Genomic DNA, 20,996 nt, shown 5'->3' with positions numbered 1-20,996 from the left:
AGACGACCGCCCCTCAGCACCTGTTGCTAAAAGGTTTTAATGGGACTGGAACACGAGTGGACATCTCAGAACGCAGCTGGCCGGCCGCACAAAGGTCAACCAAGCGTCGAGGCTAACAGCCTGTGAACGGATTCAGGTGGCTGATTGGGATATGCTCAAACAATAGTTTTGAAAACTTTGAATGGACACGGATTTCCATGCATGAAGTAGCCACAGACTGAACAAATTTTAAGTGGTGGGAAATTAGATAAAGAATTAAAAAGCTGGCAAATAACTGAACTCATGGTGGTGGCATATATCGTCATTGTGAAGGCTGTCGACATGCTCATGGTCTTGCGTATGAATATGTGGTATATGCTGACCCTCCGCAGGGCAGCATCATGAATAAGTCTAGCACCCGGAGCTGGTCGTCACGGCTGAAGCTGACGATCAGTTCATCGGAACCTGCTATGTACAGCGGGCCAGGAAGCAGCGCCAAAGGAAATGTTTAACATTAAATTTGAGGCCCACGTGAGGCAAAGCTTGTTACCCGTTTTAACGTGGCGTGAGTTATTTTGACTCTTCTTCCATTTCTCAGATACGGAGAGAAAGGAGAAAAAGCGGTAAGGACGCCGAAATTTAAGGCCCTGGTATTGAGTTGCCTCCCGATTTCAGCCTTTTAAGCCTTTGACATATTTGAAAAATGCACATGCATCCTGCAGTCGATAACATAGAAGTGTAACACCCAACAGCGGTAGCCTCCCCTACAGCAGTTTAAACCCTCGTGGCCCTATCGAGTCTTCTCGGTTTCATGGTAAAGGCCGCTGGGTAAGGTTTTTAAAAACGTACCTACTTTGCGTTTCATGGTTCGCATGAGTTTCGGTACGCATTACCCTCAGCCTTGATACGCCGTTGATGCCCCCCTAAGTTTTTTGAGAATACTTCTCCAGTACGTCGTGCAATTGCATCCAACCTTGTATTAGCTTATGGGGGATCCATCATGTGCGTTTCAACACCAAAAGCGCGTTCCTCGCTTTTCAGGTTTCGAAGCAGCGGCGGTTTTTGAGGAACATTGCACGGTGATGTACGGCCGGCGCGGGCGGCGGGCGGTTATTGACGGTGCCGCGGAACGCGGGCGGCGGGCCGACATTGTTACATTGCCGGGGCCATGTACCATACGCATATGCTCAAATCACACACAAATCTACAACATTGCACTTTTGCACCATTGCAAAAAACACAAATGCTTGGTGTGTTTTCCTTAGCTTCATCTTCGTTTAACTTAATCGATGTCGCCATTAACTTGGCGCCATTAACTTGGCGCCATTAACTTGTCGCCTAACCCCACTCGCTCCGCTCCACAGGAGAAACACGGCATGGGGGCGGTGGGCCGGGGGTGGCGTCCCAACCGATGCCGCCGGCATTGGGTTGGGCGCGTATACAATCGGTCGGTTCCGGGGCCGGTGGCCGGGCCGGCAGGCGCCAGTCGACGGTCGGACGGGCGCCGGTCGGGAGCGCAGCCGGCAGTCTCTGCAGCCGCCGCGCCGCATGTGACTGTGAGTTCTCCGTGACGCTCAACACCGCAGGCGTGACGTGACGCACGTGACGGTGGGGCGCCACAGCATGAGCGTGCCGTGGGACGCGCCGGCTTGATGCGATACAGCACCAGGGCCCGACGCGCCGGAGATCAGACGGGCTCGGGCGGCGCCAGACCGCTGCAGCAGGTCACCATCCCCATGGCCGCTTGCGCCGCTCGCCGCCTCATCGCAGTTTGGCTTCGGGCAGCCACAGGTGAGACGGAGCGGTGACGACGGTCGGCGGCTGACTCCGTCCAGACTGCGTCGCACCGCCCGCAGGCCTGCGTGGGTTTGGGCATGAGTCCATGACAACCGGCGCGGAGCGGTGACGACGGTCCGCGGCTGACTCCGTCCAGACTGCGTCGCGCCGCCCGCAGGCCTGCGTGGGTTTGGGCATGAGTCCATGACAACCGGCGCGTATTAACGCCGGCACCTGGTGCCGCCATTCCAAACAGCACATGTTGAGGGCAGACGACCGTTTCTGTCAGGGCTACTAATACAGCTTTGTGACGGCTTGTAGCCAGCAGAGGAAGAGTGTCCTTGCAGTCACAATAAAGTTAAGGATCTGCCAGAGTTGAGCGTACTGCACTGTGAGGTGGTCGTCCCTTAGTGGGCTGCACACATTTACTCCGATATATTTAACTACGAACTTTAACGAATTGATCTGATGTCATGGACATTACTCCTACTTCTCAACGATCAACAATCAACATCGTCTCAGGCTTTGCATGCGGTCTCTTTTTCCGCTGCTTGCGATGCTTGGATTTTCTCATGAGCCCGCGATGCATGTGGTTGTGTGAAGGCTGGTTGTCTCGTCGTTAAAGGAGCATCCCATCTCTGCGTACTTCTGCGACAGATTTCCGCTTCGTACGCTATGATTTCGTATGGCAGCCTTCCTTTTGATTGCGTTGGTGATTGATACGACCGGTGCTCTTTCCCGGCTCCAGCGCTGCGCATTCATATTAAATGGAGGGCGAAAATCCCCCCAGTGTCATGCATTCCCCCATACCCAGTGGAATGGACAACCCTGACCTAGTTAAGGGGAGTATCCCACCAGTTTGTGCTTTTAATTTTTTGTTAAATCAGACGTGAACGATTCGATCAGTAATACTGCAGGAGAAATCCCACTTGACTCAACGCTTACCATTATGAAAGTGATGTATTTCACTCGCTTTGCCTTTCTAACGCGTGTGTTCTGTGCCGTTTGCAACACACTATGTGTCAACATGCAGTGTGCTGAATGCTACGTAAGCCTGAAGCTTTCTGTTCAAATAGCAGGATATGCCAACATGAGGGTGCTATCTTGCGAATTCAACGAAACGTTATACGATGGCTTTGATTTCTCTCCGATGGCTTTTACCATGGCGGCTCTTTTCGAGGCGCACTTTGGACTTGGATTTCTTAAACACAAACCGCAACAAAAATAAGCATCTCTGGAATTCCAGGCGACCAAGAACAGTTGTAAGTGAAAGTGAAGGGCCTATGGGAAGTTGTAAAAAAGTAATGTGATGATTGGAAAAGTTGCGAACTGGAAGTTTTATGACTCATTACACCGTCTATGGCCCCATGCCGTTTCCGGGGGCCTATGCGCCCACTTGCAGGATTAATTTGATCGTTGGGGAGCATTCCACGCTGCTCTTTATTTCTTTGCACTTGCTCCAAGTGCAAGGGGCCCTTTACGTGGGTCTCGGTTAACCTACCGACATACTTGCAATATGCTCATGAGCCCTCCACATTGGTCTATGGCGTTTCAAATTATCTGTCACTTGCTTTCTTAAGGTCCTACACTCTCGTCGGGGGCCCATCTGATGGCCTGCTTGGACACACTCAGTCGTTTGGGGACCCTCCACACTGGGCCTTGGGTGCTTCTTTTCTGAATAGGGGCCCTACGCTCTTGTAGAGGCCTATCTCATAGCCTACTCTGGCACATTTGATCGTTCGGGGCCCCTGCATTTAGCCTTGGGCACGTGCTATTTGAATGGGGCCCTACGCACTTGTCAGGGGCCTCCTTCTGTTCACCTCCTCGGCAATACTGGATTGCTCGGGGAGAGGGGCTGCACATTTGTTCTTGGTGTTTGAAATTAGGGTCTTCTGCTCCTACCGGGGTCAGCTGGTGACCGGTTCGGATACACTCCATCTTTCGGGGGCCCTCCGCATCGGGTTTTGGGTGTTTCTTATTTGAATCGAGGGCCTTACGCTCCTGTTGGGCCCCTTGTTATAAGAGTCTCGGGCCCATTCGATTGTGGGGAACTTCTACACCTGATTTTGGATACTTTATTTTTGAATGGAAAGCCCCGCTTTTTTCTGGGACTCTATCTATCAACACGGTCTGGGGCACTCGATTATTCGAGGCCCTCTGCATCGCGTCGTGTGCATTTTATATTTGAGCGGCAGGCCCTACGCTCTTGCCGGGTCCCCATCTGCTAACCTGCTCGGGCCCACTGGAATATCCGAGGGCCCTCCACATTGTGCCTTGGGTACTTCCCATCTCAATGGAGGGCCCTATGCAACTGTCGGGATCCCGTCTGTTCACCTCTTCGGCCACACTGGATTGTTCTGGGGCCCTATATATTGGGTATTATATACATATGTCCTATATATACATATGTCCACTTGCCGGGTCAATCTTATCGCTAAGGAGCCTTCCACGGTGCCCTTGATCTCTTTGCATTTTTCATAGGGCCCAACGTGCTGCTGGGACGCTATCTGCCTCCATGCCTGAGCATTGTTCATCGATGAGGTTTTTCCTCCACGGATTCTTCCCATTCGCCCGAAAGGCCCTATACACTTTTTATGGAGGCCCCATATCCGGGCAGACTCAGTTGCTCAGGGACCCTTCATAAAAGTATCGGGTTCTTTCTACTTGCTTGGAGGACATTGTGCTGCTGCTAAGGTTTATATACGGTAAGGCACGGAGACACTCGATGCTCAGGGGCCCTTTTCTTTGATCGAGGGCTCCCTCGCTTTGGTCTCATTTGCGGAGGACTCTTCACTCCTATCGAGGCTTATGTTGTTAAGCAGCCCGTGCACTCTTGATCGCACAGGGGCATTACTGTATGGTCTTGGATAATTCCCATTTGCTCAAAGGGTTCTGTGCTATGGCTAGGGCCTATATGTCACCCTGCCAAGGCACTGCCGATCGTTTAGGGGCCCACCACGTTGGTCTTGGGTTCTTTTTGCTTGCTCTGAGGATCTTGTACTTACTGACGAAAGTCACTTTGTTGGCTTACTGCGGCACCCATGATCGCTCATTTTCGGTCCCTACTGGCCTTAGTGCTTTTGTCTTAGAACAGCAGTCGAATATGCACTGATGAATTTTTACGCGCAATTGCCGAACGTGATTTTACGTGCCGCCGGCGTCGTATGTGTCAGTTCCATTGGCTATTGAGTGTGTTACACTCACTATACTAGTGCGTCACGTTCTTAACACATTTTGGATGCTAGGATATGTTGTACTCCTCTATAAGAAAGGAAAAATTATGCCTTAGTCGTCAGCCATCAGCTGATTACCTCGCACAGCCGGTTGGTCGTAAGCACATAAGCTAGTCGATGCTTGGTTTGATAGTTGTTGGCAACCAACTCAAGTTTATTTGTTGGGGCCTGTTGGAACCTGTTGTTCCGAAACACTTAGCCTCAAAATCACAGCATTTAAAATGACCTGTAGAAAATGAGTGGATTTAAGTGTACGCATGCGTAGCACGCTTAGCTTTATAAGGCTGTATACAGTACGATGGGTTGCCGTATTTATTAGATAAATGAACAAGTCAATGCATATATATATATATATATATATATATATATATATATATATATATATATTGCGTACGACTTGCATTAAAACCTTATGTCCGAAATGCAACGATATTTTTCGGAGGGGGCCCAAAACTCCAGGGGTCCCACAATGTTGTGTGTCGCCCCTTGACGAAATCCTGGATCCGCCCGGAAGGTGATATGTCCCCGGCCTTTTTGCGGGTCGTATGTCCCCTTGGAAGCGGCAGAGGCCTCTCTAGGGCTGCAGGACCAGGTATTTTTACGCAGTTTAAGCACCCGAAGGCCTCCAAAATATGAAAACATCAGCCTTAAAACATAAGACATAAAATCAGTACGCGGACTACGTCGTGGTCCGTTAAAGGCCAGAGCACGCACGATCTAAGCAGCCTGTGTCTTCCTCGTTCCTCGTGCCAACCACAATTGTCTCACAGTATGACGTCGTTGTTGCAGGTCGAGGGATGTGTCGAAATGGCTCAGCGAAAACACTGGTGGTCGTCCTCGCCCTGGTGAACGCATGGCTTATCGTTACCCTTTATCATGGGATGAAGCACGGTAAGAGTGAATGTAACGACACGAGCGCATCGATAGGGGACGAGAATCAGTGCCCAAAGCGGAAGTTGGGGAACTGGCTAAGCAACCCGCTTTTAATGGAAACGAGGTTTCAATCAAATTCTATTTCACGTTAGTGTTGGCTTTGTTGCAGACATGGTACGCCTAGTACCACGTACGCCCTATCAGTGCTGTAGGAGCTATAGGCCCCTACCACATATCCCTATATGCAACTTCTAAATTAAGGTCGTCTGTGACGTCGCCTAATTCAGTAAATGACGCTATGTGTAAGATAGCATTGGTGCCCAGTTCGTCATAATTCTGCTTTCCAGCTTGCCTCAGAAGCTGCAGGCTGTTCGAATACCCATAAGTGTTAAATACCCGGGCGAAACGTTCCGCTGAGGTTTTGAGCATCTTGCCGTGATGCTCGACATGGCCCCCGTACCCGCGTACACCTGTAACGTGCTTGACATGGCCCCCGTACCCGCGTACACCTGTAACGTGCTCGACATGGCCCCCGCACCCGCATACACCTATAACGTGCTCGACATGGCCCCCGTACCCGCGTACACCTGTAACGTGCTCGACATGGCCCCCGTACCCGCGTACACCTGTAACGTGCTCGCGGTCGATGTGAGGGCATGTCTCCTTGGGGTTACAACTATCCTGTTACCCGTTAGGGGCCGATTCCCTACGGTCTGCGTGTTTGGCGCAGGTCGTCTTAGTAGGCACTGCATGATAGGTGCAGCAATGGGGGTACCTCTGTTGCGGTTGGGCACGTGATTCCTGTCTCGTTTGTTCTCATGCATCGCCACAACGTTCATAATAAATGCCGCCTGGAGTTGGGGACGCTTGCTCTCCCTGAGCTAATGCGTCACCGGAGTGGCGTTGCGTAACAAAGTAAAAGCTGAGATTTTGGTATTTCTCCATGGCTGTTCGGACCGCACGTTGGCGTCTGACCTACCTGTTCGGACCGCACGTCGGCGTCTGACCTACCTGTTCGGACCGCACGTTGGCATCTGACGTACCTGTTCGGACCGCACGTCGGCTTGTGAGCTACCTGTTCGGATCGCACGTTGGCATCTGACGTACCTGTAAGCTATTTATGCTGGTGCGTTAGGGCCGCCATCTGACGTACCTGTAAGCTATTTATGCTGGTGCGCTAGGGCCGCCATCTGACGCACCTGTAAGCTATTTATGCTGGTGCACTAGGGCCGCCATCTGACCTACCTGTAAGTTATTTATGCTGGTGCGCTAGGGCCGCCATCTGACGCACCTGTAAGCTATTTATGCTGGTGCGCTAGGGCCGCCATCTGACCTACCTGTAAGCTATTTATGCTGGTGCGCTAGGGCCGCCATCTGACGCACCTGTAAGCTATTTATGCTGGTGCGTTAGGGCCGCCATATGTAATTTTGTGTACACGGCCAGGCCCAGGCATCTCCAAACACAGTCAGACAGCTGCAGTCCGACTGCAGCTGAAAACGGTCAGGCCCAGGCATCTCCAAACACAGCCAGACAGCTGCAGTCCGACTGTCAGGCCCAGACATCTCCAAACACAGTCAGACAGCTGCAGTCCGACTGCAGCTGTGGGCAGCCCGTGAAATGCAATCAGTCAGGGTTAAGACTTAAGTCAGAAATAAGATGAATAAATGCGTCTATCGCACAGTTCGCACCTACAATGCGCATACCGTGAAACACTTCCGATGGATAGACCTTTAAGAACAGCTGTTCCAAGTAGGTGCACGCAGTCCACAGCCGCACATCGATGCTGTCAGAATACTCTCCACTGGACCAAGTCTAGGGCTACGCCGTATCTTCTTCGGTCCCATCGGGCATTAACTGAAAATCGTATTGCATGACACGGCGCCAGAACTGAACGATCTGAATAAGCGACAATGCTTAGCATTAGGCCACATCTGCAAGTGTGTGTAAACGTGCATGTAATAATGTGAATATAATCGATTCGAATGGAATGCAGTGGTGCCGGGGTATTGTATACGAACACCTGAGACTACTCACGACACTTACCCAGGTGTGCCGGTGCCGCAAGAAGAGGACTTGTGCGACGGTCAAGAGCGGCTGCAGCAGAAGGTCGTCAACTGCACGCCCGATGGGACTGCCTCACGGCCCGCACTACAAGATGGTAACAGTTGACGACTTCTTATCTCCGGCCATCAACTTTCGCCGGAATGGGATCATCAGACAGCTTTTGGGGCACTGTCAACCGAGCTGACTGATATTCATGTTTTACGTGTGTTTTATGTGTGTATGGTTGGCTGCATTTTCAACCATCTTTAATTTATGCTATTTTTGATGGTTTTGTGGAGCCAGCTTATCAAATAAGGTTCAAATATCTCCAATTAACCTATTGTTGCTGTTTCCACTCGTGACACAGGCTAAGGAGATGCACCTTAGTTCGCCACTTTGAACCAGGTGAAGATGGGGCATTCAAACAAGAACCAGTCAATGATCGGCGTTTAAGAAATTCAACAATGCTCACTTCTACCCTTTGATATTCACCAGTGACTTCTAAGTCGGGATAACATGTCGAGGCAAACGAAGGCAAATAATCATATATACAGCTCTCCGGAGCACTGAATATCAGTTATGCCTCAGAGCGTGCGTGCAGCCGTGTTCGAATCGGATTCGGTTCAAACGCGTGACCTGAGACCGTCCTATGTCCAAAAGAGGGTGTCGTATGGGGCCGGGCATGATCTGTGATGTGCTCTGTCGCAATTTGTATTATCCTTTCGTTGGCTGCGCACAGATCTCGCTACGTGAGAATCGCCTCGCTTGCTCAAATCTGTTTTCTTTTAATATTTAAGCGTGATTTGCGGTTGCGCCGTGAGTGTAACGTTATGTTCTCCGAACGACCCTTCTACCTTTGAAAGGGAATGGTTGCGCTTCATCAAATGCCTTTCTTCTCTCCATGCGTGGCATGGTTTATGGACGGTGGATTATGGACTTGGCTTGACCCCAGAGAGATTACAGTTTTACCCGCACACCTGTTGGCTATCATTGGTGTCCTGATGGCGTGCTCGAGAGTAACGTGTACTGCCAATGAACAGCAAAACGGCATTCGGTGTTAAAATGAGTGCAAGGCTTCAGAAATAGCGTTATCACTGAACGGCCTGCCATTGCCTGGGATCGAGATTTTGCTAAATATTTGCAGCAGACCATCAGCTTTGCAAAATATAACGGTGCCTCCCCTTGCAATTTGTGCGTGGTGCCGACCTCAGGGCTGTCGTCTGGTGACGGCGTCTTCTGCCGACCTCAGGGCTGTCGTCTGGTGACGGCGTCTTCTGCCCTCACCCGATGGGGAGCGGCGTGTGTTGTCTTAAGGTATCGCTGATATGCATATGTGTATATATATATATATATATATATATATATATATATATATGCATATGATGAAATCCCACGTCTGCCTGCAGCAGATGGAAACCGCCGAGCTTCCAGCGTAACTGAGGCCACGTAACTGAGGCCACGTAACTGAGGCCACGTAACTGAGGCCACGTAACTGAGGCCACGTAACTGAGGCCACGTAACTGAGGCCACGTAACTGAGGCCACGTAACTGAGGCCACGTGACTGAGGCCACGTGACTGAGGCCACGTAACTGAGGCCACGTAACTGAGGCCACGTAACTGAGGCCACGTAACTGAGGCCACGTACTGAGGCCACGTAACTGAGGCCACGTAACTGAGGCCACGTAACTGAGGCCACGTAACTGAGGCCACGTAACTGAGGCCACGTAACTGAGGCCACGTAACTGAGGCCACGTAACTGAGGCCATGTAACTGAGGCCACGTAACTGAGGCCACGTGACTGAGGCCACGTAACTGAGGCCACGTAACTGAGGCCACGTAACTGAGGCCACGTAACTGAGGCCACGTAACTGAGGCCACGTAACTGAGGCCACGTAACTGAGGCCACGTAACTGAGGCCACGGTGGTTATATTTGTATACGACGACCGTATCTTTCCAGAGAACGAGACCAGTGACGTGGAGAAGATGGATGACCTGATACGATCACGATTGTGAGTATGCGGCCATCACCATTGCGCCTTAATGGCTAATGCTGTCAGTTGGCTACTTGGATGCACAGTTTCACCGCCAACTTGAAGTGTTTGACTTGAGTCGCCTAGCTAGGAGCCGCCTGTAGCTGCGACGCTTCTGGACGCCGTCCGAGACCGCGGCAGATGCCAAACTGTCTGGCGGTATAGTTGGACTAACGGTTACCTCGGGCTGTTGCCAGTCCTCCTAGCGGGTCAGCCAAAAATGAACTTTGTGAGCACAAAGCTTCTATTTGCCAGTATCATTCCCTCACCAACACCCACTTTACACAACAATGTTAACACATATGCACAATCAGCACCAGCAACAGTCTTGTGCTTTTTCGGAATGTTCTGATTCTTACGAGCATATTTGGCAACAGCCAACGCGCCTGTATATTGCTTTGAGACCGAAACAGTCACATACGCGTGGTATGGAACTAATGTGATAGTATGCAATGATCAACCAGTGAGAAAGTTGTGCGATATCGCACTAGGGAGGGCACTAGTGGTCTGAGACAATCAGAGAAGGCGGGCTCGCCTTGCGATCTCCGCAATTGCTCGATGCAAGGGTTTCCTGGCTAGACGTTGGGAGTGATTCGTTGAGGAAGTGTTAATCACATCACTGCTGGGGCCATCCCACGACAAACCAGCCCCAAAATATGAAGGGGGAAGATAAGTGACCAAAATATGTGGCAGTCAGCAGTAACGGACGATCGAGTGCCGCCAGGCGCCAGCCACGCCTACCGTTCTGCACTACGGGCATATGTTCGGCTTACTTCTAAGCCGACCGAATTCAACGGGCCAATTTTTGTGCTCAAACAGACCAGAATCCGTGCAGATCTGCATACTACCAAAGATGCAGCTTGGGTAGTGGACATTGGCGACGGTGGGTCAGACGGGACTTTTCTCGTCGTGGGACACCCGTTTACATACAAGGTTCATGTGTTTTGGAGTGCACGAGGCAGAGTCAGCAAGTTACTCCGCCTGTAAATGTCCTGAGCCAAAGATGGAAAGCACATGGTTTGCGAACGAGACGTCAGAAAAGACCAGCCCACAGATTCCACATGCCCCACAGCATTCCGACGCGGCACCGGGGCCAGCTGCAGAGGCCGAGCCTTCGGTGTGTGGTTATGGCCACGTTCGGCTGTTAAACGCAGCAGGCTGAGCTTTCCTTGCCCAAACGATCCGATCATCCGTGTCACGATCGATGTCGCTGGCTATCCTGACCTGATTCTGCCGTGTTTGATTGCATGCACGGCTGACCGCATCTGGATAGCCGTCCGTCACGACATGGCTTTCGGCCGCCTGAACGCTGGTCGACGCCGTCACTACGCTGACCTAACGTGTGCCGCAGGGTGAAGACAACCAGCTGGCGCGTGTTCACCAAGGACAGCGTCTGGGACACGGTTAACAAATCGCCGCAGCTCGGCCGGAGGGGCGCGCTGAACGTCGAGCTGCTGGCGGCCGTGCGCACCGGCGCTCAACACCTCAACCAGGCCAGTGGCGGCGCCAGCTACACGGCCCAGCACTTCCTCGACGGCCGGTACAAGCAGGTGCTGGGCGCCGGCGAAGTGTACGTGCTGCATTTCGCCAGCGAGGCGCGGCCGGGCCGCGTGGAAACGGTGCGACTGGTGCGCCGTGCCGGTCCGCTGCTCGTCGATGCGCGGCCCGGCTACGACCACGACCAGCTGGTGTACGTGGTCGTGCCTTACTACCGGCGGCCGGACGCGTTCGCCGAGTTCGCCGCCATGTTCGAGCAGCTCGTGGTGGCGCGCCACGAGAACCTGCGGCTGGTCGTCATGTTCTACTGGCGCGGCCAGCCGGCGGCACCACGTGAGCAGCTGGCTCGCGAGCGGCGCCGCGTGGCCGACACGCTGCACCGACTGAACAAGCGCGCCCGCCGTCCGGTGGCGCGTCTGGTAGACCAGGAGGCCGAGTTCTCGCGCGGCCACGCCCTGCTGGAAGGCGCACGCTCCTGGCAGGGTGACGACGACGTGCTGCTCTTCTTCTGCGACGTCGACATGTTCTTCGACACGCAGGCACTGCACCGGTGCCGCGCCAACACCGCCCCTGGCCGGCGCGTCTACTACCCGGTGGTGTTCAGCACATTCAGTCCGGAGCTCTACTTCCGCGCCTGGCGCAAGAAGCCAGCCTCGCTCTGGCAGATGCACCCAATAAGTGGCGACGTGGGCTTTTGGCGCGACTTCGGCTTCGGCATGACGTGTCAGTACAAGTCGGACTTTGACCGTGTGGCTGGCGAGTTCTTGGTGTCGCGAAGCTGGGGTGGCGAGGACAGTAAGCTGTACAGGAAATACCAACAATCCACGCTGGAGATTGTTCGCGCGCCCGACCCAGGTCTCGTGCATATCTACCACCGCAAGCAGTGCGACCGCCGTCTGCTGGGCAAGAAGTACCACTCGTGCATGAGCTCCCTGAGGCACAGTGAGGCGTCGATGAAGACCTGGGCCCGCTTCGTGCAGCAGCTGAAGGCGGTGGCGGACGATTCGACGGCCGTGCACGACATGCTGGCGCTGGCGCTGCCGTCGGACGGCGACAAGGGCGATGACGAAATGTACACGGACGCGACCACGATCGAGGCGAGCGTCATCTCGCCGCCGACGCATCGGTAACGTCCGGCCGAGGCGGCTGAGAGTGCAGCCGCACTGCAGGACTGGTGCCGCGAACTGCGGTCACGGCCACAGAAATGCCGGCCATTAAATTAAAAGATAAATGTTATCATCGTTATATATATACATATATACATATATAACAACTACGGGAACCTATCTTATTAGGCGCAGCTATATAAAGTTAGGCGTTCTACGCATGCACATACCTAGAGCTCATACATTTTCTGCAGATCGTGTTATATCCTGCGAGTGTTTCGGAAAACAGGCAAAATAAATAAAGTTGGCTGCTATATACCATCAAAACCGAGCATGAACTTGATGCCTAGCTTATTTACGGCTAGTCGGCTGGGCGATGTAATCAGCTGATGGGTGATGACTAATGCAGAATTTTTCCCTTGGTATAAAGTAGTACAAATATCCTAGCATTCAAAATATGTTAAGAAGGCGATGCATAAGTACGATGTTGAGTGTCACACACTCAGTTGGCAAGGGAAATGACATTCCATTTTGGCGGCACGTGAAATTACGTTTGACAACTGTGCGTAAAAATTCATCGGCGCGTATTCGACTGCTGCTCTGAGGCTAAATAGGTACCGAGGTCAATAGGAACGTAACCTGAGCGATTGCGGGAGCAGGAGGCCATCACAGTAACTCCATCACAGTTAACAGCAGTAACTGATGCTGTGACCTTTGGCTCCCGGATACAACCCTTACTGCGGGAAAACGAAATTCCCCATTCGAAAGGTGAAGCGATCAGGTCATCTGTGTACTCCTCCCTGGCATTTGATCGCTCCCTTCACAAACACACCTCTGACTGAAATGAAAAAGAATGTCTCGCTGCCAGATGTCATGAGGTCCAGAGCGCTTGAGCGTTTAGCGTTATATCAGGGCTACACACATACTTACACGGACGGCTCTAAAACTTCCGGTGGTGTAGGCTGTGCGTTTGTGAGCGGTGGCGTCACCCGGTCGTTTTCATTGCCCCCAAACGCTTCGGTGCTCACATCGGTGCTCATAGTAATCACTAAGGCACTATGTTTCATTGACGTCGGTGACGAACCTTTACATGTCATTTTGACTGACTCTCTGAGCAGTGTTCTGAGCTTGAAGTCTTTTTATCCATCATGTCCCCTTATACAGGACATTTTAATACGTTTGACTCAACTGGATCAGGCCGGAAAGAAAGTAATGCTATGTTGGGTTCCCAGCCACGTTGGAATTGCGGGCAACGAGTTAGCTGACGCGGCTGCCAGGCAAGCAGCGCTGGCTCCATGTGTTCGCTCTCTTTCTATTCCTGCCAGAGACTTTTATCCTGCAATAAAAACATTCCTGCAAAACAAGTGGCAGCGTTGCTGGGATCGGATGGATGGTAACAAGCTTACAGAGATAAAACCTAGGCTGGGTCAGTGGTTCTCTTGTTTCCGCAAAATGCGGAGAGAAGAAGCGATCCTCTGCAGATTACGCACGGACACACGTATGCAAACCGCGGCTATATGTTGGAGAGAGCCGATAAACCTACCTGTCATCGATGTGGTGCTGTCCTTACCGTTCGCCATATCCGTATATCTTGTCCGCGCCTCGCGGAAGAACGCCAACGTTACTTTGGACAGCATGACTTGCCTGTTACCCTCTGTGATATGCTAGGAGATAACTCACCATTTCTGGAATCTCAACAGATCTTTTTGTTTCTCAAACGCCCCAACTTAAGGACCATTTATGCGGCTCAGTAGAGAGGTAGAACAAAGCTCGTTATCTGCGCCAAATGACCACCGCAGTCGGCGCGTCCGTAAATTCCAATCAACAAAAAAAACTCGACCTGGCCTTTATATCCAGCCTCACGGAATTATTCGCAACACTAAATTCAGATATCTAATTGTCTAAGAAACCGTTTAAATATATATTTCTTCGTTTAGGCCCCCGCTGCCGGATCAGATTGAACGATTCCCTAGGAGATGCTTTCGCTGACAGCCATAGCCTGTTTTTGACCTGCCATAGGTCAGTGACCTGACACGGTGCCTCTAACTTTGTGTACTAAAAGATCGGCTTTTAAGTTGGATACAGCCACCCAGAGTGTGGTGCCGCTGCGCCGTTCGGAGGCTGGTTTGGAAAACCTTCGGGGCAGTTAAACTGACACCACCCGAGCGCCTTTCTACAAACGCATTACAGCTTGAGCACGTTGAACGCAGTGTAACCATGGGAAGGATGGAGTTTTGAAAATGGCCACAAGTGTTTAACGTAGTGTACGGACTGCTCGTTCAGATATTCAACAGTGAACAAAGGGTAATCTGAAACATGTACAGCGTCGTGTGAACAAAGCAAGGCCTCAACCGAATCGTTGTGACATTGCGCATCGCTTAAGCCATGCGGGGACTCACGAAATTGAAAAAAATGATGCATATTTATGTATATATATATATATATATATATATATATATATAACCCTAGCATAATAATTAACAGATGGCATTCCAGATTTGGGTGTTGACTTGCATTCAATTTCACACACACCGCACAATCGGGCGTCAGATGATTCTTTCAACAAAAGGATACGCGGTTCGTTGAAGGTACTAGCATCCTGGTCATCGAAAATAACCTTTATTTAAGCATTCATTTTACATGGTGGTTGCGTTCATAGGGTCCATGACGTCCGCAGTGTCAAAACCAGCCACAGTGGGACCTCCAAACAAAGGAGAAGCACCCGCGTGTGCTGGGCCCCAGAACGATCGAGGATGGTTCGGCAAGTTCAAATATATGGCCCCAGAAGAAGAACAGGGCCCCATGCAATGGAGGATGGCCTGACAGGTTCAAGTTTAGGGCCCCCAGCAGGAGAGCAGGGCCCCACGCGATCGGGGATGGCCCGACAGGTTGTAAGATATGGCCCCTAGCAGAAGCGCAGGGCCCATGCGCAAACAGGAGGAACCCGACACCGGTTTGGATGGCCCCTGTGTAATCAAGCGGCCTGCATATGAACATAAACACCCTGACAACAGTGTCGGGTCCTCCGACCCCACACCAGTGGCTACGGTCCCTGAGACGGCCCCTGACCCATCGAGAGCGTCTATTGAGGTTAACACATGGTGTCTCTGACGGGTGCGTAGGGTCCTCTGCAATTCTGAACCAATGAGAAGAGCCCTATATCAATTAATAGAAGCCCGTGAGTATCTCGAGAACACTGGCAGTTTAGCTGATAGGGTTCAGACAACAGCACATAATTTTCCGAGCAGACGTGATGAATTCAACACGAGCACTACGGGCCTCAGGATTCTCACAGGTTCTCCTGTACGTTAACAGGGGCTTTTAGCGGCAACACAGGATCCTCCGAGCAAGTGGGAGAAGCTCAAAGCCAGTGTGAAAACCCATGGGTTATAGATAGCGCATACCTTCGGCAGTTTGATGTACGGACTCCCGACGGCACCGTTCAGTCCTCGGCCTCCAGAGACAATGCCAGGATGCCGCGGAAGTCCGAGAACGGCCGCGGTCGGGCGTTCCTGCAGGTTGGCATGTAGGGGCTCCAACAGCAGCGGGGGCTCCGAGCAATGGAAAAACGAAAGAGCAACGGGGAAGGCCTCTGTACAATCTGAAGTACCCGATAGGTCAACGGGCAGGGTTGCTAGCAAGAGGGCAGGGCGCGGTGGCAGACAGGAGCAGACAGGCTGAGCTCAGGACCGATGCGGAGGGTCCCCAGACGGTCGCAGTTGCGCCGGCAGGCTGACGTATGGGGTCCTCGACAGCAGCGTATTGGGCCCTCCCTCCAAGCAGATCGGAAGGATCCGCGACAGATGCGGAAGGCCCACGGGCGATCGAGAGTACATGGGAAGCCAAAATAGAGGCAGCCGTTAGCAGCCCAGTGCCCTGCACAGCGCAGCATGTTATCTAGCGTGTCCGCCTGCTGCCCTCACAATCAGCCAAGAGCTCGTTTAGCCTGCTTGTGTACCCTTAATGTTCACTGGCTTGTGGCCCTTCTTGGCCGCCTAGGGGCTTCCCTTTTTCTTTCCTTTTTTGTGTTACAAACCTACATTTACTCGCTAACTCCTCCATTTGGGGCAGGGAGGTATCTCCTCGCTTGTACCCCCTCCTCGGATTCTTCCCGTGTTCACCTTCGGAACAAGAAGAGTGATTGATGACGTCAGAACATTTGCTCAAGTCAATACGACAGAATAATTGTTTTAGCCGTCCCCCACAGAGAGCGTGAGTTCCGTGATGCCAAGCAGAGCTGTCGTTGAGATCCCTGTTTATATGATGGAGGAGTCGGATGGATTTCAGGAAGTGTTAAAACTGACGCTGCATCAGTTTCTTAGCCACCTTAGAGATGGTAGGAAGGGTGGAAAATGAACGAAAACAGAAAGCAAAGTTAGGATTACCAGATAAAAAAATAGGATGTACCAGGCACCAGCACATGCTTCTATAACCTGGGGATGCTTCAGCAAATGGCAAACGCCTTGGCAATGTGTAAAAGTATTTGAATGACGAAAAAGGACAGCTTGAATAATCCGATACACAGGAGATTATAGTCGCATCCCGATGAAAAACACATGTTAACAGTATTTACAGCAGCCTCTGGTGCATTACCAAACGCAGCCACCTCACAAGTTACACATGGTCTGACATTGACAAAGAACTCGTTGATGACGTCAGGGAACGCGGTAGGTTCTTCGCCTCGGCTACGCAGTCGGCTATGGATAGTGTTTTGCATGTGCTTCTGTGCTGAGCACGAGCCGTCTGTACCGATCTTATCCGCTGGATCACGTCTGGAGTCTGAACGGATAGGCGACCCGACTGCGCCGTTAGCGGAAGCACCGGACCGCGCCATGTCAACCCGCAGCAGCTCTGCCCCCGGACGGCCGGCCCGATTGCGCGGCTAGCGGAAGCACCGGACCGCGCCATGTCAACCCGCAGCAGCTCTGCCCCTGGACGGCCGGCCCGATTGCGCCGTTAGCGGAAGCATCGGACCACGCCATGTCAACCCGCAGCAGCTCTGCCCTTTAGATCACGGGGCAGTCTATAGGTGGCACCGACTGGTAGCGAAGCTTACTAAATGTGTAGGGAAGACCGTCCAGAACGTTCAGAAATGTAGCGTAAAATACTCCACACGTCGCAGATGCATTTATGGACAAGCATTTCGTTCTAATCATGAGAATGCCGGTGACGACAGTATGCGCCCAGGTCAGAATGTTTCAACAACTGGGTAAGCACACCGGCCAGCCTGATGCCAGGCTGGGATAAATCACTGGACGGCGGAATGAATATGTACGAGCTCAAATGGCCTTGACGCAGCACGATGGCTTGATTCACGATCAAAACGTCTAAAACAGAACCGGATGAACACGCTGACAGATAAGTAACTAGCTCAGTCAGGGAGCGTGCTGCGATAAATTCGAACAGTTTCTTACCTGCTGGATGGGTCCTGGTGTCGCCTAGAAGCTTGGCATATAAATAATCACCGAGAATGGCGACAATGCCGGGATAACTGACTGGAATATGCGATGTTTCAACACCAAGTCGTCGAAAGTAGCGCTGAGAGCAGCAAAGGATTTCGAGCCATGCGCCGTTTGTGACACCGTGGCAACAAATGGACCTCCCAGCGTATCACGCCTTAATGCATTTTATGCGGTGGCCAGAACTGCATGAGTTTTGTGTTTTGTGAATTTCAACTGGTCTAAGAGTCTAAATCGCAAAAGCTCTGATGACTCTGTTAAGCCAGTGCTCGATGCTGTGTGCTTTCACGCTTGGAAAAAATATTGAACCCCGGGTAGGCACGCAAGGAAACGAACAAAAAGGACTCGATTCAGTCTCTCATGTACGAATGAGTTCGTTTCCTCGCATCGCTCGCCCACTCATGACGTCTCAATTACCTCCGAATGGTTACACTTTCAAGACAAGTTGGTAGGGTAGAGACAGAGCCCCTCAGGCTTTCACAGGTAAGATTTGTGAACTCAATTCACTTGCTAGCTATGGGGCTGTGCCCACATCCATCCACTGCCCATAAGAAGGCAGCGTTACCAACCGGGGGGCTAACCCTCCACATTTTTCCAGCACAGGTCTAAATCTTGGAGAGGTTTCAGGAGATTTACACTCAAACTTATTTCTTGGTGTTGATAATTGCAAAAGTAGTACGAACGTGGATAATCATGATTAAAATAAGCGCAAATAATAGCCTTGCGTAGTAGTTCTTCAAATATCTCCCCAGCATGTGGCTAAAATCTTAGCCACAGCAGTAACCATGCCTGTAATTTTTTCATGATCTGCAGGCAACTCGAGCCCTCACCCATTCAACATTGGTACGCTGAGATTAACTCAGCCGGTAAAGTCCTCTATCCCTCGAGGCTTGAACCTCTCTGGCACCACCCCTATGCAACAGATGAGTAACTCCACTTATGCCGCTCCACTGGAGACGCCCGCCAGCGGAACGGGACCGCCCCGACCGACGCCGCCCCCGTCTCCGGTCGCGGAGCATCTCAAGTGGGCCAGTGCCGGGGCCGGTGGCCGGGCCGGCAGGCGCCAGTCGACGGTCGGACGGGCGCCGGTCGGGAGCGCAGCCGGCAGTCTCTGCAGCCGCCGCGCCGCATGTGACTGTGAGTTCTCCGTGACGCTCAACACCGCAGGCGTGACGTGACGCACGTGACGGTGGGGCGCCACAGCATGAGCGTGCCGTGGGACGCACCGGCTTGATGCGATACAGCACCAGGGCCCGACGCGCCGGAGATCAGACGGGCTCGGGCGGCGCCAGGCCGCTGCAGCAGGTCACCATCCCCATGGCCGCTTGCGCCGCTCGCCGCCTCACCGCAGTTTGGCTTCGGGCGGCCACAGGTGAGACGGAGCGGTGACGACGGTCGGCGGCTGACTCCGTCCAGACTGCGTCGCACCGCCCGCAGACTCACATCAAAACAATCAGTATTGCATCCTGTCCCTTTCATGCGTTTTCCTCTGCTGTTTGCCTTGCCTGGATGTTTCGTGAGCATGTGATTGTAAGGTTGGAAAGGCTCACTGTCCCGTCCTGGCGGACTAAGCTTGTTGGGTAATTGTTGGGGAATATTTTTAAAATCTTCGTTCTTGGGTGTGGATGATGTTACATAAAAATTTGACACCAGACCTCTAGCTGATCGTCGGCTTTTGCCAGACACTGTCGCCGACTGCTAGTCCCGCTGTCCCTTTGCCTGCGCACTCCTCTGAGCCCGCCCGGCCGATAATGCTGAGCCGGAGGTGTCAGGAACGCTGGGCTGACGACGTCCTGACCCCGGCCGAAGGCCCTGAGGGTGTCAGACCTGGGCTGAACCGACGTCCCCTCCCTGGAGCCCGGCGATATGCTGAGCCGGAGGTGTCAGGACGGGTCCGGGCTGACCGACGTCTCTGAGTCCGCCCGGCCGATATGCTGTCAGGACGCTGGGCTGACCGACGTCCCCTGAGCCGCCCCCGATATGCTGAGCCGGAGGTGTCAGGACGCTGGGCTGACCGACGTCCCCTGAGTCGCCCGGCCGATATTCTGAGCCGGAGGTGTCAGCGCGGGCTGACCGACGTCCCCTGAGCCGCCCGGCCGATATGCTGAGCCGGAGGTGTCAGGACGCTGGGCTGACCGACGTCCCCTGAGCCGCCCGGCCGATATGCTGAGCCGGAGGTGTCAGGACGCTGGCTGACCGACGTCCCCTGAGCCGGCCTCCTGAGCGCCGAGGAGCACTGGACGGTGGACCTCGGGCTGGGGTGCGAGGGGTGAAACAACGTCGACCTCTCTGCCACCGCGCCTCGCCCTGCTGGAGGAGCGAGAGGCTCCAGATAGCCCAACTGAGCTCGATCCCGCCGGTGACGCAAGCATTGGTCACGATTCCATTTCGAGCCCAGGGGCGCAGCCAAGCCTTACCAAGGGGAGCACAGGGTCGACAAAGCGCCCGTTGATAGTGGAAGGATCCTTAAAATCGCGGGACATGGCCCGTTTGTTATGGAGTACATGTGTGTGCTATATATATATATATATATATATATATATATATATATATATATATATATATATATATATATATATTATGTGTATATACATGTATTACACATTTCAACATTCTGTAACTGAAATATAGGCCAGACGCTAATACGAGATCAATTCTGCCTTAAGTTTATAGGTAGCAAACTGATAAGACCATGCGATAAATGACTGTATGAAATAAATTGTCGGCGCTTTTCACTTTACACTGGTCCAGTAGGCTCTTTTTAAACCGATGGAATTCAAACTTTGTCAGAATGTTCATCCGGGCTGTACAGAAATAACAAGGATGCCGAGAATGTAGATTGAAGATAAAAAAGGGTCAACAGTTTGCATTAGCGTGCCTAAGCCATGTTTACATCGATATATTCAACATTCAGTCAAACTTTAGAAGTGATACAAATTATGTCGCGTAGTTTTGAGCACGCGCACTCGCACATCTTAGAAGCAACAAACTCGACGC

The 20,996-nt window shown here is 52.3% G+C and overlaps 1 protein-coding gene across 2 annotated transcripts in view; it reads left to right on the top strand.

Moving 5' to 3' along the window:
- LOC119112165 (chondroitin sulfate N-acetylgalactosaminyltransferase 1) overlaps window positions 1-12,923 on the top strand; it is a 15,414-nt gene extending 2,491 nt beyond the window's left edge. The window contains exons 1-5 of one of the 2 annotated variants that reach the window (XM_037236228.1): window positions 1,471-1,770; window positions 5,778-5,879; window positions 7,910-8,020; window positions 9,865-9,916; window positions 11,289-12,923. In XM_037236228.1, coding sequence (XP_037092123.1) covers window positions 1,632-1,770; window positions 5,778-5,879; window positions 7,910-8,020; window positions 9,865-9,916; window positions 11,289-12,564 — 1,680 coding nt within the window. In that variant the 5' untranslated portion in view covers window positions 1,471-1,631 and the 3' untranslated portion in view covers window positions 12,565-12,923. Of the gene's footprint in view, window positions 1-1,470; window positions 1,771-5,777; window positions 5,880-7,909; window positions 8,021-9,864; window positions 9,917-11,288 lie in introns of those variants that run through there. The other variant, XM_037236229.1, reaches the window with a different exon arrangement.
- Window positions 12,924-20,996: the final 8,073 nt, after the last annotated feature.

This window comes from Pollicipes pollicipes, unplaced genomic scaffold, assembly GCF_011947565.3.
Source record: "Pollicipes pollicipes isolate AB1234 unplaced genomic scaffold, Ppol_2.1 Scaffold_7261;HRSCAF=8764_pilon_pilon_pilon, whole genome shotgun sequence".
Classification (NCBI taxonomy): Eukaryota; Metazoa; Arthropoda; class Thecostraca; order Pollicipedomorpha; family Pollicipedidae; genus Pollicipes; species Pollicipes pollicipes.
This window is presented reverse-complemented; position numbering and strand designations above follow the sequence as displayed.